Raw genomic sequence first — 17,093 nt, 5'->3', positions numbered from 1 at the left:
GGTTTGTCACAGCTCCACTGCTGCGGGAGAAAAGAGCATTTAGACGGTGAAGAGATTCACTAGATGCCCAGGCTTTCTTCATTTAGCCCTTTGTCACACCCTGAATTCTTTCAAAATATCTTACAGCTTACCCAGTTGGCCCTTTTTACGCCTGTTCACAGAGACAATACTGCTCGGTTTTTGTTTCGTAAATGTTAACGAGGAAATACAGTTATTTTGTTAACAGGGAAGCTGGGAACAGACACAGAAAGATGAGTTTGAAGAGACAGAAAGATGAGTTTATTTGACTTACAGAAAATCGCCCTTTAGAAAGAAAATGCCCAGTATCTTCCTTGCTCCTACAAGGTACTGTGGGCATTCAAGACAAGAACAAGCAACATAATGTTGAGGGGAGGGTACACATAAAAATGTGTGTGTTTGTGTGTACATATATACACACACATATATTTCAGACAGGAATAGACTTTCCAAATATTATATATAAATATATATGCTTGTAAATGCCATTCCTGTCCCATTTGTAAGCCTGTAAGCTGTAACGTATCGTTCTGATCCCGTCACAGGAAACAGACGGGTACTCCGGCTCAGACATAAAACTGGTGTGCAAGGAAGCAGCCATGAGACCAGTGAGGAAAATTTTCGATGCTCTTGAAAATCCTCAGCCAGGTACCACAGCTCTGAGTAGAGAATCCGATCCGGGAAACGCTGATCTGCTGCTGTAACTCTAAAAATTACAGTGTTAACCCCAGCAGGTGGAGCTCTGTTATCTGCCTAGGAAAGTTTTAAACTGTACATTTCTAAAACATCTACCTACGCTAACGTTTCTGAAAATCAGGCCTTTTTTTAAGGCTGTCAGTATCTGTGCTCTGTGCACAAATACAAATTTTTCTTTATCTCACTAGGTTTACTCTGTTGTTTTCGTATACGAAGCGTTGCATTAGGCAGGGACATGAAAGAATGTCTTTCGGTAACAACAGTAATCAATCCTCTTCTCTTCAGGTAACAGTAACTTACCCGTGATCCGATTAGACACCATCACAACAGCAGATTTCCTGGATGTGATCGCCCACACCAAGCCGTCAGCAAAGAGTCTAAGCCAGAAGTACACAGCTTGGCAGAGAGAATTTGAGTCGGTTTGAAAAGAAAAACCCCAAAAGATTGAAAACTTCCAAGACTTCTGCTATCCGAAACGGCATCGCCTTGCCTCCAAAGGATCAAACGGCGGTGGGGAAGGAACTGCCGTTGTTTCCAGGAAAGAGGATGCAGTGAGAAATGTCAGGGGGAAATCTTCGCTTTCAAAATTTAATGGGGGTGGTTGGTTGGTTATTTTTTTGTTAGCCATTTTCCATGACGATTCACAAAACATTCTTCATGGAAATAGTGTGATGGCAGTTGGTATGTAATGAGGACTCCAGCCTTAATTTTATGTATAAAGACGTAGAGATCGCTTGCTTGTCGGTCTTTATTCGTGACAGTTGTTTACAGGTTTGAGGTAGAAGACCTGGAGCAGAAAGCCTGTTAAGAACAGCTAGATCATTAGTGTAATTCTCCCTTTCTGCGACTCGCTAGAGCATCGCAGTCAGCGTAGCTTTGCCAGCAGAGACCTGCACCCTTTTTAATGAAAGGTAAGTCGCTGCTCTCGGTGAAATTTGGGACCTTTGCAGTGCCTTGTAAATTTGGTTCGTTTGTCGTCGTTTTCAGCTGAGATCAAAGCCTTGATGTGCCAAATGTGTTACTTTCCAGTTGGTTTGGGCTATTTCCAATGTGGAAAAGGCAAGGAATTAGTGGAACTTGGAGACACTGTAGAAAATCAGCAGACTTAGGCTTAATCTAACTAGAAACTGGATTGGTGGTTGCCCCCTTGTCCGCCGCCAGCCGTAAAATGCAAACAGCGAGTCTTTGCAGCGCAGTGGTAAATACTAGCCAAGTTGGAGATTTTCCTGCTTATAACCACGGCCTGGTAACCAGTCAGGACTGCCACATGTCCTTTAATCTTCTAATTAGAAATTCTAATCAGTCCTGTTTCCAGGCTCTCAGGTCTCACGGCTGCCCCTCTCTCACCCTCCCTCTTGCTTGGCGAGACTGTTATCCTCTTTGCAGCTCTGCCAGGGTTTTCCTTGCATGGGCTCGCGTGCAGCTGCCTCTCTAACTAAGTACCACGGCCTTGCATGCTTTCCAGCACGCTCCAGGACCTCTGAAGCACTGACAGCCTCTTTTTGTTCCAGCGTCAGTCGCGTTGTCAGAAGTACGGGAAATGTCTTCACAGGATTTCGCTTACAGGTCCCTCGCCTCCTGAACCCGACTCTGACTACGGGCCGAAGACCTCCCTTACGTACTCCAAGCAGAAACCAACACAGGCTCAGAATTGTTGGCATGAACACTAGATGCATGAATTTATTCAAAGCTGGAGGTTACAGTTTGTGAGGGCACACAAACAGTACCTAAAGACGGGTTTTGTTCCTCGGGGGGTTTATTGTTTCTTGTGTTTCTACTGCCGAATCTACTCCGTCCACACGTTCTGTCTCGGACAGAGATTACATCTGAGTGCAGGTAACCGCCCACCAAGTGAGACTGCAGGTGGACGGTCTTTCACGTAAGGAGAGCTTCCCATTCATTCTTCACGATGATTTTTCTTAACCAGAACAAGCAAGGCTTATTGACACAAAACTATATTTTCAATAAGGTTAATACTCCGGTAACGTATAATTACAATCTAATAATTTAATGCTCAGCAGCACTGTAAAACAACTGTAAAGGACTTTGATTATTACAGTTTGCAAATGGACCAGAAAAGCTATTTACCATCATTACAAAGTTGGTTCTTGTCAGTGGCTTTAGCGCATAGAAAAAGCATGGCGTACTACAGAATTAAATCTCATTTTACAGCTCTGCTAACCAACTGTGTAAAAACTGGAATCTGTCCCCATGGCTTATGAAGGATTTTCCCCGTAACATTAAAAAGAAACAACAAAACTCCAACAACAGTGAAATTTTGCAACTGTAGCATTAATAGGGCCCTGCTGAAGTCTAATTTCAAGAATTCACAGTCTCTAAGGCATTTAATACCGGATTTTTGTTTCTGTACCATTCTTTTTAATAACAGCATCTAATTAAAACATCTGTAAAATGCTGACAGTTTTAATTTTATGTAAAATTTGATAAACAAAACCCAGGATCTGTTCTAATGAGAAGAAAGATCTCAACAGCAGTTATTATTAAACAATGGTGATATTTTAATTTAAAAGTCACTTCTAAATGTGCCTAATCTCTACCTTTAAATTAGAGCAGAGCAGAATCATACTCAGTGAAATCACTACAGGCTGACTCAGGCTCTGTTAGTCTTTGAGGTTTATTTACTTGAGTATTTCCAGTGGGTTTTTTTTTTCCAGTTTAGCTTATTCAGCAGAAGAACGTGACACTTTCCAGACAGGGCTTTTCATCAGTTATTTCTTGAAAACTGGAAATAAACAGACCTCTCTGCCGTGCTCCCTACGTCATTCAGGAAAACAGCTGTGCTGGTTGTAGCCTTTCTGTCTCACCTGCTGGCTATCCGCGGTCCCTCATCACATCCTCGTGAAACTACTACAGGAAAGGGGCTTTGCCGTGACTGGGCTCGGGGCCCACACCGATCCTCCGCCCTTTCACGACTCGAGTGGCAGGAGCTCACGGCTAGGTTTCTGATGCAATGCATGCACTGATCCTGTGGCCTTAATTTTTTGAAGCAAGAGTAAAGGAAATGATGCGAAACAGATGTCTTGTCAAACTAACTATTCCCTTTCTCACAGCAGATGCTCTAGGATATGTTCCACTGCCTCTGGGAAATTCTCACAGGTTAAGTAAGGAGCGGGATTGATTTTGTCTTCATCTGCCAGTCGATATTTACCTGTAACAGATTAACAGAAAGATACATTTACCAAGCTCCTTTGGGTATCCTTTTTTTTTTTCCCTGAAAATTACAGCTTCCTCGGATCAGGAGGAATGCCCGTCTGAGGTTCTCCTGCAACAAATACCTCACAAGTGTTCCCTAAACAACCACCGAGCCTTACTGAAGATTCCTCCGGGATAGCTCTGGCTCAAAATTAGTGTTACTTATGCACTGGTTTCACTCCACCATACTAGCACTATTCTTTCACTGACTGTTCAGATATTCGTGTTGTAGGTTCTTGAAATAATAATGTTATCATCTTCCCTTCTGGGTTTTATGAGGAAGAGTAGGATTACTTGCTTTCCTTTTCAACATAATGGACTGTGTGGCATGAGCAGCTGCCACCTCAGAAAGACCTTATCCAGTCCATGGTACCATCCATGGTACCATCAATAATACCCGCCAGTCCCTTAAGGTTCCACTTTTGTCTGAAGCAAAATTACTTCTATAATTACCACTGTAATTACTAGGGAATGCCATCAGAGTTCCTGAAGGATTAGAGGTTGCATTGCTATGACCGATTTCGGCAAGCTTAAAGATGTCACAGTAACAGTTCTCTCTGTTCTTCGACTAGCGCTCGGGATTTTGGAGTCGGGGGAAAAAAATTCACACCTACAAGATCAGCCGCCCACGTCTATTACTTCCTATCGTCCTGCTCCCAATTTGGGGGGTCTGTGCTCCAGCCCTGTTGTTGAAACATTAAATATAATGGCCTATCCTGACTTAATTGCAATCTACTGCTTGACAAGCTGCCATGCTGCAGCTGAGGAAACGCATCTGCTGCACTCACCCCAAAATGAACGGGGTGATGGACTCGGGGTCTCCCAGCAGCCCCTCGGTGTGACAAACCGCGGGCATGGCGGGCCTCTACAAGGCACCAGGGCCAGACCCAGGGCTGAGCGTACCTTCGCTTTGGGCACGGGGGGCTGCCAGTACCCAGGGCCAGATCACTGAGTGCACCGCTGTCTCCCGAAATGACCGATCCATCGAGTACTTACCGGTCCTTACCAAAATCCCACGCATGCCCGCATTCTGGGCGCCACCAACATCATCCCTGCAGTCCTGGGACAGAACGGGAAATCAGCTGGTTAGTGGGCACAGACACTATTTGTTAACAGGTTTTTCATGACGTTCTCTGCCTTCCACATCGCTAATCAGCCACTTAAAAGCAGCTACACGGAGTCAAATCCTGTAGCTACCTATTAGACAAACTGTCACGGGAATGATTTACTACGTGCTTTTTGCCTGATCAAATAGCGACCGACGCAAGAGAACTTGGACTACACGTTCAATCCTGCAAGTTTTGATGGTTCAGTTTTCACCCCTCGCCTAATCACAGCGCTTTTAGAAAGATCCGTTCGTGGCATTGGGAGGCACGACACACAGCGGAGACGAGCACTACGTTAACAGGCAGGTGATAAGGTATTTGGTCCCCACGTACGTCACCAATCATGACGGCCTCCTCTGGGGCACAGTCAGTCCCCCGCAAAGCTTCTAGGAAGAAGGTTTTCTCTGGCTTCCCCACCACTGTCGCTTTGGTGTCCGTCGCATATTCCAGCCCAGCTACAAAAGGTCCAGGTCCCAGAGCCAAGCCATCTTTTCTCTTGAAGTATCTGGCTTTATGTATAGCTATAAGAGGAGCACCATCCAAAATCAACCTAAATGAAGAAGGAAGTACAGAAATTATATTAAAACCCCCCGATATTTACAGCTGAAGGCCTGAACTGGCTTTCGTTTAAGTTGACAAAGCTCCCACTGACTTTCACGAAGCCCCAGATTATAAAGCAAGCTAGCATTCGTTTGGACAGTTAAAGTTCCTTCCTTTCTTTTCCCCAGAAACAGCCAGTAAAACAAATCCCCCAAATAAAGAATTTATTATCTTGAGGATTTTAACAGGTAACTATTTTTAAATCCGGTCTCTCTCTCTCTCTCATGTGATTAGGTCCATTACTCTTAAGCAGCCTCACTTTTCACTAAGGCAAACATCCTAACATTAGAACCCATCTGATTTCCCCACGCAAGTATTTTAAAATACATTAACCACAGGCAGTGGCTGTAGGTAGCAGTTTGATGGCCACAGCTTTAATCTCCTCGCCTGGACTGAGAACACAGCAGTGCTTTCAGGATGCTGCTGCCAGGAAATCTGCAGCCCAGCAGTCCTTGGGGCTGTCGGTATCACCTCTAACAGCCGAACAGCTATGTGCTTCCAGCAGAGATGGGCGTTCAGGTGAGTCCCAAGTAGAAGGTGGATGATTTTACCCTAACTTTATATTTTAACGTTGGAGGAATTACAATAACAAGTTACATGAAAAAGCACAAAGATATCAGGCATGTTCACGTCCCATCGAATTCCCCAGTTGACAGCACTATTACTGAGCCTGTTAGGAACAAAGCTGGATTTGAGCTCCTTTCTATTGGGAACCAAAAATTCCAAGTGGAAGATGGACCAAAGCAACAAGTCAGCAGATTCCTAACACTTCCGAGTACGATAAAAGGGTCACAGAATAAGGGTCACAAGGCACGGTATGGCAGCGTTACAGGAGGGGCCTTGGCTGGCCACAGCACCTGGGAGCCTCAGGAAGCGAGTGCAGCGGTGGTCTGAGAGACTGGGAACTGCTCCCTGCCCAACGACCGAGATCCTCCCGCCTTCCACGGGCCCACTTCTGCCTTGACGCACCAGCGTGCACCCTCCTCGGGGTTCCACAGACAGCATCTCTGCCTGCCAGCTGACCTGCCTGTTAAAAACCTGCACAGAACTCGGGATCGTCTGGAGTGGGTGGAAAAACGTAAGGGAAGAAGTAATTAAGGAACTGCTGTTGCTCCACCGATCTCAACCAGTGCCTCCTTAAACTCGCTACCCTGTCACCCCTGTCACTTCACTTTGTGTCTGCTTGAGGGCTCTTGTCTAACGCTTGCCTTGTAAAACCCTTGTGGCAGGGAGCATGTCTCGTTAGCACACAGAGTGCCTGAACAGTAGACCCGTGACAGCCAAGTAATAAACGGGAGTTTAAGAATGCTTGCTTTCACAGAATCTGGACCTCATCTTTGCATTCTTCCATTTCTGTTACCTGCCTGGTAGTTTTTCCTTACAGCAGACACAGCAGCTACCTGTCCTGCAGCAAAGGGAAGCCTGCGTAGCTGCAGCGCTAGAGGAATCCTCCCGGTACTACCAAGCACAGCAAGGTTATCGCAGTCCTCCCCTTCCCCAGCCCCAGTTTCAGTGCAACAAAAGCCCTCCAGACAGCATCTATAAAAGCTGAGGTTCACGACTGCCAAACGCTTCCCGTTCGATTTTACAGCACCTTCTTCAGGTACTGAGGCAACTCCAGTCTTTGTCGCAACAGGCAGGAACGTAACTAGCAAAGCTTCGGGATAGAGGGGAAACGCTGGCCGTTATCTTGAGGGCAGAAAGAAGGATTTCTTTTCCCCTTAACCCCGCCTGAGTTACAAAAAAAAAGCCTTTAAGAAAACAAACAAAATCTTGCTTTGCCCCTTCACTGCCCTTCTGGAGCTCTGCTGTGGCTCTGCTCAAAGAAGCTGCCTTAGGTGAGTTGTATGCTCCTTGGAGGACGTCTGCTCCTTCCCACGTGCTTGCAGAGCAGCCTGGGTACTCTGAGCAGTACATAAATGATAATACTTCATTTCACTTAATTATCACAAAACACTTCTATTGAATCAATGCGTTCCAAAGCAAGCTCAACAAGAAGAGAGCTGGCGTGCGTTATCTGTGAGCAGCCAGGTATGTTCGCGATGGGAGGACGCCTCTAGGATACAGAAAAATCTGATTTGACAGCAGCACCACAACCGCTTACATTCAGCAGTCTGCAGGAGGGATCTCACCTGAGAGAATTCTTTTAAATGCGGCATCAAAATCCCACGTATACAAGAAGAGAAATTTAGTCTCAGTCATTTCAAATGGTGCCTAGAGAATGGCCTTACTCTGTGTATCTCATTTTGGGACTCTCATCGGGTTCAATTTACCTAACCTAATGTTGGATATCGACCGAGCAGTTGCCTACCAGGTAATTAGTCAGCCTGGGCTCTTCACAGTCAGCGGAGAGGAAAAAGCACTTCTAGGGCACAGTTCAACTGTCCTATTTTAAGCACTACTGGGGAAAAATGAATGGTGCCTTACAAGCGCCTCCTCTCTCCCTCAGGAGCCCAGGTCACCAGCTCAGATACAGGCATCGGCACTGTAGATACCTGCATTTAAGCAGATCCACCTTAAGGTTTTGCTATGAGCAATGCAAACCCCAAGTGACTTAATTATCTGAGCGGTAAAAGACAGGGAATAAAGTAAAGGACACGGCATGAGGCTCGAGAAGAAGAGAATGCGGCCAGTAGTTAATATTTCTATTAGACCAAAGAAAACTGACACCAGCAAAACAGTTTACCCTCAATAGAGGACTGGGGGAAAAAAACCCACAACAAGTCAGTGAGACGTTAAAGATCAGACAGAGCCCGTCCTGCGGCCTCCGCCCAGCCTGAAACACAGGACCAGGAAAACACCGGGCAAATCCAGGACAGACTCACAGCGGATGAGATCTTCCTCCAGGCAGACAAGTCAGCCAAGCGGCTGGGAATGCGTCTGTCACGAGGCAAGGTGAGCTGAAGGACTCACCCTTGCCCGATACTCAGCCGCACCACCCAGACAGCCCTGGATATAGGATGCTCAGGCAGCACGCACTCCATGCTGTCCCCTTGAATACATGTCTCTCTTGGGCAGCAAGGCTCTGCTGTGCCCACTGGCCGCTGCAGGGGACTGGATTTGGCTTTCAGCACCTTCCTCGATCACCAGAGCAAGCGTCCAATTGGGGGAAAAAAACCCACAGCCCAAATCCAGCCTGGGATAACCTCGCCCACCTCCACAAGGGCCAGTTCTGCAGGCTTTCCTGCGTGTGCAGGCCTGGGGCCCTCAGGGACTCTTGAACGTGATGACTGGTTTCTTGTTTTAAGTGTCCAGGTCTCCAGCCCGAGGCAGCTAATGACTATTATTCAACAGTTAATATATTCATGACAGAAATATCAATAAATAAAATCATGTAAGCACTGGAAGGGTTAAGTTCATGCACTTGTGAAATTAGAGTCCACTCATGAGTGTGCTGTAAAACTTTAAAATCAATGCCATTGGCAACATGCACTAATGATGCATTCTCTTGCCGAAGAATCAGTTTGGGTCAATACATGTTCTTACGGCACAGAACTGGCATGCAGATAAGGACAGCACTGGCTTCCTACTCCAAGGAGCCTCCGTAAGATACTGGTGAGCAGTAATTGATACTCCCTCTTTGGATTTAGTGGTTATAAAGACAGATTAAGGTGCTCGAGATCAGTTTTTTCAAATTCCAAGGTGAAAAACTGTGTGGTAGCCGTCATCCTGTGAGCAAAGAGTGGAAAGGACTCATCGCGTGTACTGTGGCACAGCAGGGAGTTATCCAGGGTGTTACGAGATGTCCTCTTCAGCTCTGAGATAGCACTGAAGTTGGTTACCAGCTGCCTGCGGGGGTTAGCACTCCCGCAGCTGGGATGAGCTGTGCTCCTCCTCCGTTACAAGGCCAGGCTGATCAGCTTGGCCTAAACCGATGCTGAAAGACAGCGGGTTCAGAGAGCTCCCAGCGAAATGAAACGGAGGCACAGCAGGCTCTGCTGGGGTGCAGGGGAGGCGGGATGTTCGGACGACCTTTCTCTGCACATTTCACAACAGACGGAAGGCACATCACCAGGGCTAAACTCAGCAACAGGCTCATGTTCAAGTCTTTGAAGCTAAAGGCTTTTTTTTAAAAAAAAAAAATCAATCTTAAAATCAAGAGTGCTGTGCTGAGCTAGAACTAGAGAGAAGGACACATGGCTGTGCACCTCTGCACACAGCACTGCATCTTGGCTCCTGTACAGTCACAGATAAATTTTACCCGACTTATCAACACGCAAAACAAAGAGTTTTAGAAATAAGACAGACCGGATCAGATCCATAGTTCATCTAGCCCAGCATATTGTGCTGGCCACTCCTGAACACGAGATGCTTCAGAAGAAATTGCCAGAAGTCCTGCACTAGGTAGATAAGGAATAATCTGCCCTAAATTCTGGACTTCCTTCCCTATAATATTTGAGCTCCGAAGGCTAAGGTTTGAACACAGAAGCCGTCTCCCGAATACTTCCCAACATCCTTGTTTTTGTGTATTTCTTTCTGAAGCACTGCTAACGTTTTCACCTCAACGACAACGGTGACTGTACTTCTATAGTTTGCTTACAGACTGAAAGCTATGAAAACCAGGGTTAGGATGCCTGAAGTTCATCGTTAAGGTCCCAAATCCACCAAGGTTAGTGGCTTTCTCTCAGACGCTATGTAACGATGATATTGCTACCACCCTCTTCTTCCCACACGAGAAGGATTTCCTCGCCTACGTAGAGGTACAGAGCCCAGCACGAGACAGCCACGCTTCAAAATGCCACGAGGAGGGGCTGACTTACCGAAACGCTCTGTTCATCATCTCGTAGTGAAAGTGCTCAGGAGCCAGTCCTACCACCACTGCGTTGGGGTCATCAGTGGCTATGCCTGGAAAATCGAAACGTGACTCTGAGCGAACAGCTTTTTATTCATACTTAGCAGTACACAGTCAACAAGTGCAATTAATCACTTTACAGCAAAAATGAGCATTTTCTGACACAGACCCATCACATATAGACTAGTTTTATGCCTTTTAGAAATGAGGAAAGCATCTGTGGGAAGGTGTTGATCTATCCAGACCCTGCCATCCTACACGATGAACACAACTCTGCAGCCGGACAGTCTTAACAGCGACTGTTGAACAGTCATTCTCTCACTGCCTCCACCGAAATGCCGGAGACCGCACAAACCACTTCTTTAACTGAATGACTTTTTGTTATCCAAGAATCGCTTTCTACACATATTCATCTGCTTTGTAAGACAGTAAAGCAGGAAGACTAGAGAATTCCATCCAGTTTTTCTGTTCCCTCTAGTCACAGAAAACTCCACTTAGGGTAAAAAGCCTGGCTGTTGTTCTACATATCAGTCCGGTTATGATGGCAAAGATGGTATTGCAGCATGACCTAGAAGTTGTTACACCAGATTAGTTTTGGCTCTTCTGGAAGGTCTTTTTTTTTTTTAATGTGGATTAGTCCCCCCGAGAACAGCTCGCACCTCCTTTGCCCTGCACTGCTCCGGAGGAGCGTGGCTGTTTTTACATGGCAGTGCCACCTCTGAACAGAACCAGCAGTGGAAGCAGAGTAGCACCTACAGGAGAAACAGGAGTACCAGAGAGTTTTATTTAGGACAGGTTAAGTATCAGCTGCATCCTGCACTTGCTGGGGGTTTTGTTCCGCCTTCACACAGCACATCCTCTACACCTTTGCCGGGATAACTAGAGCTCCTGGGTCTCCAGAGAGTGTCATCGCAGCCTGCTGGCTGACGCCTCCTGCCGCATGTCCTTCAGTTAGCTCAGACAGCAAAACGTACACTCAGAGATGCCATGTGGATTTGTGACACCATCCAAAGCACCTGGGTCCTTTAACCAAGAATGGATTACATTCATCCATCTGTGACCAACTTTATAGAGAGATTAGCCAAGAACAGTTCAATAGCAGCCATTAACAGGAATTTAAAACATTCTCCATCGTACTTAAATTTTTCAAGAGCAGCACTGAGAGAACATGAGCAAAACCGCCTGTAGCAAAAAGAAACAAAACAATCCATTCCAGATCCAAGCAACACAGAAAATGCCACCAATGTACTCCGCTGATAGCTCTATCTTTGCCATCTTTTACAAAATTAGCATCAGCTACTGTAAAACTGATGGAAAGATCCCAAATACATGGAGATTAAACTGATTTAACCACCTTCGGTGAAATAGCTGCTGTCTCTGCTGTTTCTGACCCAAGAAAGCCTTCTTGAGAACACAAATACAGAATATCGCTGGGGGTGTATTTCTCTGGATATGATGTTAGGTGGAACAGATTATCAGGTTTCATTGCTCTCAGAGCCCACAGAGGCTTTTCTCCTGAACACTTATCTTTCTGAAGATTACTGACTAGACTATGGCACTGAAATTTAACAGGAAATGTCTAGCTCCTAGCAAGAGTAGAACCTACTTAAATTACACAGCCATAAGGATTTCAGTTCATAAGGCACGGGGCAGGGAGCGGTGGTAAGCCATCCGCATTTCTGCTGCCTTGACTTTAAATGAAAGTCTGAATATACAATATATAGTTTTCAACTCTGAGGACGTTAAAAAGGTGGGTATCTTCACTACTCTTGAAACAACGATGTGGTTAAGTCAAGGACTAGCTGTCCTAGCTTCAGGCACCTGTCAGAGATGTCCGAGTTAGAATTTATCATCTTCTACTGCCCTTATTGTTGAGAGAGGGAAATGGGAACATCTGAAAGTAAAGCAAGTTTTAACCAGGTCTTTAGAGATGACAATCTAGAGGAGTCAGGGCGATGAAGCTTCTATCGCCAATTAAGGTATCCAAATACATGGAGTGAGACCTAGATGTTCAATACAAGTAACAATAACTACCTGGAGATTTTACATTTAACAATAATCTATTAAGAGAAATAGTCTCCTGCGCGTGCCTACACACTGGCTTTTCAGCTCTTTACGAGCAAAACCTCTGTACCATAGCTGAGGGAAACCGGATTTCCAACAAATCGCCACATCCTTGCTATAAAACAAATCACCACTGGTAGGTGCAATAAATCTCCAATGATCAAGTGATAAGTATTACTTTTTTTTTACACTGGAAATTAATAAAAAGTATCGAGTTTTACCCAAATTCCTGACTATTTGAAGGCTTTGGCTGCCATTTCCACTACTCTTCAAGAAGCTATGACTTCAGACAGTTTAATGTTAATTTAAAAAGCAGAAAGGATCTTTATGACCCTGGAGAGTTCCACATTTCAGGCTTCATCCTGGCTAGTGGTATATATATGATCGTCATTCTACAGAACAGAGAGCACTATGTTTCCTTAGCTGTTCAGTAAATTCCCCCACGCTGTTTTCTGACCGCCTCACCTGTGAAATCAGGCAGGGCCTTATCGTCCACCAGGAGGAGAGGCCGCACCTGCTTTTGCTCCAGAAGATTTCTGGCTGCTGTCAGAGACGTGAAGATCTCATTTTCTGCAATGTCAAATCCCAGCTTCGTCAGCCTCTCCAGCAGGTCTCTCTTGCACTCCTTCGTTGTGTTCGTCACAAATCGAATGGTAACCGGAGCGCTGCGCAGCCTGATGGATGAAGAGCAAAGGCAAATTGGCCCCAGCATCCTTCTATTTACACACCTGTACGTCTCTTTGGGACTGAAAAAGGACCATTTGTCTAAAGGCTGCAGATGAAAAGACTGTATACACCCCAGAGTACTGGTGCCACACAAGAACCAGGAGGTTGTTAACTTCTGTGGACTGGAGGGCAATGTGAAACAGATGGCAAGAATTACAGCTACCAGAACAAGACCAAGTCTCCCCTGTTTTGCTTCTACCAGGAAAAGTCTGGAGGAAAATAGTGATTCCAAACTCCATCTTCATAGCAGCAGCAAACACATCTATGATCAACAACTAATTTGAAAAGCCTTCTAATTCAAACTAGATAATAAATAAACCAGCCCTGTATTCTGGATCAACAGCATCCTGAACCAAAACAAATAAACAAAAGAACCTTGTTGCTAAATTAATACATTGAACTCCACGTGCCGAGTGAATTTCACAGCAGCTGTGGCTCCTTCAGAGAGGCAGGGTGCACTAGGAGCCTGTGTTACCTGCGTGACGATTTTATGTTAGCTTTTGCCGCCATTTCTCCCTTTACTGAGGAACACCGATATCACATAAAACCACATTATTGCCCTACAATGACAGTACGTGCTACCAAAGAATCAAATAATTTTAAGTGACAATTTCAATGGCGTTCCCTTTAATTATTCCCCCACCATCACTTTCTCTGTTTGTTGCCATAGAAACAAACACTGGCATCACGACTGCATGGAGAACATCAGAATAAAGTTGGTCAACGCTGGAGACCTGCTTGCACCTGCCGCTTCTTTCTCTTGTTTGTCAGGTACACTGACCCTTCACAAGTATGAACTGGTAAAAAAGTCCTCTGGTTCCTAATAAAATAAAAATAAGTCTTTTTTTTTTTTTCCCCACGGACCTCAATACTGAGAAGTAACCCTAAAAATGGAATCTATCCATTTGTTCCCTAAGCAAGCTGCATGCCAATCATTTCAGCGTCTCTTTAGGAAGGATTGACATGGATTAGCGGAAGAGAGCACGAGAAAATACTTTTTTCAAACCTCTAAGCAAAAAGACATGGCTGTTCTTTGCAGTGAAATGACACCTGCTCTCCATACCCGTGACAGCCGGTTGAAGCTGACAAACAGCACCAGACTCTCTCCGCACCTTATCCCTTCCCTAACCCCCTCCCCTTGCCAAAGCCAGAACAGGGCCTGCATGAGCACAGCTCAGTTGGAATCAAGCAGAAGCAGAAGACAAAGGAGAATCAGTGGCTTTATAAAACAGTCTCTCTTCCCATTCTCCAGAAGCCATTTCTTCTGTCCAGTCTACTGCCTGGGGGTTTGGAGGTGGGCAGCAGACAGGACAGATACTGGGCTCTTCTCGACAATATCACCACTTTTTTATATATATATGGATTTTTCAAGAATGCTCTCACCTGGCACAAGTTCTCCCTGCAGCATGAAACACCAGGCAGACAAGGTCCAATGACTGAATGGGTAACGAACGAGTACCCAATGCTTTAGCAGTTTTTACTTCCTTGCAATTTTACATCTTTAGGGGATAATTATCTCCACAGAATTATTTGTGAAAAGAAATGCAGACTCTCCTAATCCCGCTGCGAACTTTTCCTCTGAGCAACAGTCTAGCTTTATAAAAATCTAAGCAGCCAATACAACTCCAGTAAAAACTTCTCATCCTTAATTCAACCCTGTTCCTCTCTCCTGATTAATTCTTATTGTCCCCGCATCTTAAGGTGTCCTCCCTCACTCATCAGGATAGCATATATCACTTTGTGTTTTCCTTCATCCATTGCAAGATATCTTCTCCAGGAAAACAGTGTCGTAACACAGTACAAAGATCCCTGCGGTTGCATATCCTATTTTGCCGCTGACTTGGCCAGATTAAGTCATTTTACTGTGCCTCAGTTTCTTTAGGCACCCTTTCATCAGAAGAGAAAGAGGTACTCAGCTGTCCTGTTTATTAACGTGTTGAAATTCTTACAAACGATGGGCTGGATTATCAAGTGTTTCTCAAACTAAAAAAACGACTGGGGTTGTTTATCTACCAGAAAGAAACTTTAAAAATAATAAAGCAAAGCCTTGGCTGAACGACCAAATGAAATGAGAACTCTGCAAAAGATGCCTTGCTCACTAGGCCAAGTTATTCTGTTATTCCACTTTAGCTCACCACAGGCCTAAGGGCTCAGGCAATCAGTCAGGTTCCTGTAGTTAAACAAAGCACCGAGGAACAGCTCAGCTGAAGTGACTTTGGTGTTCGTGGGGTAATTCAGGTTAACTTAACTACTTTCCACTTTGGCTGAGGCTGTAGTCCCATATGAGTCTGCAGAAACACTCTAAATATTGTCTTTTTCTATCTAGAAAAGACTTAGAAAAGACCTAGAGAGCAACTTAGGAAAGCCGTGGGGGCTCAGGTGATACACGGCAACTTTTCAATATCTAGGCCCTTTGCTGATTTCTCTTGGTCTTAATGCAGGTGTAAATAAAAGCAGAATTTGGCCGCCTATTTGCTTATCCACGACAGCATAAAAAGGCAGAAGCTTCAGGCCCGTTTACGTAAAGAAGCGTCTTTGTGCAAACAGCGCTGACCATAACCTATCAGAGGAAATCGAAAAAGGTAGCTTGCCTTTTAAGAGCTTCCTGCGCGCCTGGCACAGCTGAGTCTTCAATGTGAAGTGTGCCGCTGAGATCCACCAAGACAGCTTTCAGCGCACGCCGAGCTGCCATCCTTCCTTCCCCAGGGAAAATGCAAATAAATGAAACAACAAAAAACTGGTTAGCAGACAATGGATAATAAAAATAAGGAACTCGGTTAAGCGCCTCATTTGTGCCCAGCCCGGTATTACTCAGAACATTACTCGCAGTATTAAATGGGCCCCTTTAGACAGAGAAATAAAAGGCAGTGTTTAAAAAAAATACATAATTGATGGGGTGGTATTTTCCCAAAGACTCTATATATGGAAATCAGGTGCTATTTGTTTTTTAAGTGCCTTTATTTGTGCGCGTCAAAAAAATTCTCTAAACAACTAAGACTGTTGGGAAGAGGATCATTAGGTCTGGTATTGCTGGTTCAAGGCCTCAGCAAGCACATTTCGGCAAGTCCCATCGACACCAATGGCGCTGTTCAAGCAAAAATAAATACACCACTACTAAGCGATGATACAGTGCTCCGACTATAAAGCTCAAAAAGCTCTGCGGAAGTGGATGTTGTTAATTTTATTTTTGTAAGCGAGATCTACGGTGATCCAGCCCACGACACAATTCAGGTGCCCTAACTCCTAGGTTATTCGGCGGTCGACTGCCTGTGTGCCGGCATGGATTTAGCCTGGAAGCTCTCAGGGCTCAAGGATATTCAGCACCCCAAAGGGTTACTCCCTCCTCTTGCAAAGGGGACACTCAAGCAGTTTTTCTACAGCAAGCTTCTGTGTCACACAAAAGGAGACTTAGCCCCAAAATAGAGGCCAGCATTCAAAGGGTAAAGGCACCGGGGAAGAAAACAGTGAGGTCATGTGCAAGTCATCTGTCTAAAAAGCTGTCTTCAGAAACCAGTACTTCTCCTTACCTGTGCTGCAGGGGTTGTATTTTGCTCCACAAGCAAGTTTGCTGAGCTATTTCTTAGCAAATGTCCAATAGGGAAGCTTTTCTCCTGTCTGTTGGACAATAACGACTATCTGATCTGGCATCGCTAGCAAGTCATCACGATTTTATGTTGAGCCCTTTTGGTTACAGACAGACCATGTAACATGTACGTACTCTTAAAAAAAAAAAGCAGAGTAGTCAACACCATGATTAGAACCTGCCTTAATAAATTTAATTTTCTATCAATATCAGGACAGTTTTATCTTTGCAGACAGTTCTATCAATGATCAAGATCACGTGAACCTGATGTCTCAGGTACAAGACACGCGCAGAA

General features: G+C 45.0%; 2 protein-coding genes across 4 annotated transcripts in view; one reads left to right on the top strand and one right to left on the bottom strand.

The window, feature by feature from the left end:
* The window catches only part of KATNAL2 (katanin p60 subunit A-like 2), a 25,508-nt gene extending 23,622 nt beyond the window's left edge, over positions 1-1,886 (top strand). For both annotated transcript variants that reach the window (XM_009322970.1, XM_009322969.1), the window contains exons 13-14: positions 564-666; positions 1,000-1,886. In XM_009322970.1, coding sequence (XP_009321245.1) covers positions 564-666; positions 1,000-1,139 — 243 coding nt within the window. In that variant the 3' untranslated portion in view covers positions 1,140-1,886. The remainder of the gene's footprint in view (positions 1-563; positions 667-999) is intronic.
* A 599-nt stretch (positions 1,887-2,485) lies between these two features.
* Positions 2,486-17,093, bottom strand: HDHD2 (haloacid dehalogenase-like hydrolase domain containing 2). 2 transcript variants are annotated; one of them, XM_009322968.1, is made up of 7 exons: positions 17,057-17,093; positions 15,807-15,908; positions 12,955-13,163; positions 10,394-10,478; positions 5,367-5,583; positions 4,924-4,987; positions 2,486-3,883 (listed from the first exon to the last, which is right to left on the bottom strand). In XM_009322968.1, exons 2-7 carry the CDS (start codon positions 15,905-15,907, stop codon positions 3,780-3,782), a joined length of 780 nt encoding a protein of 259 aa, XP_009321243.1. In that variant the 5' UTR covers position 15,908; positions 17,057-17,093; the 3' UTR covers positions 2,486-3,779. The 2 variants fall into 2 exon arrangements, with proteins under 2 accessions (XP_009321243.1, XP_009321242.1); XM_009322967.1 differs by having other exon boundaries at positions 15,807-15,912; positions 17,057-17,087.

The sequence above is a fragment of the Pygoscelis adeliae genome, unplaced genomic scaffold (genome assembly GCF_000699105.1).
Source record: "Pygoscelis adeliae isolate BGI_AS28 unplaced genomic scaffold, ASM69910v1 Scaffold182, whole genome shotgun sequence".
Taxonomy (NCBI): Eukaryota; Metazoa; Chordata; class Aves; order Sphenisciformes; family Spheniscidae; genus Pygoscelis; species Pygoscelis adeliae.
Note: the sequence above shows the minus strand (reverse complement) of the source record. Positions and strands in the feature narration are given on the sequence as shown.

Bases quoted from the DNA above. Each gene is read 5' to 3' on its own strand.
- HDHD2 (XM_009322968.1), bottom strand. From the start codon at position 15,907: ATGGCAGCTCGGCGTGCGCTGAAAGCTGTCTTGGTGGATCTCAGCGGC. The intron at 13,164-15,806 runs GCAAGCTACCTT...TTCATCCATCAG, and splicing joins GCGCAGGAAGCTCTTAAAAG to GCTGCGCAGCGCTCCGGTTA. The intron at 4,988-5,366 runs GTACGTGGGGAC...GTTCTGTCCCAG, and splicing joins AGGCCGTCATGATTGGTGAC to GACTGCAGGGATGATGTTGG.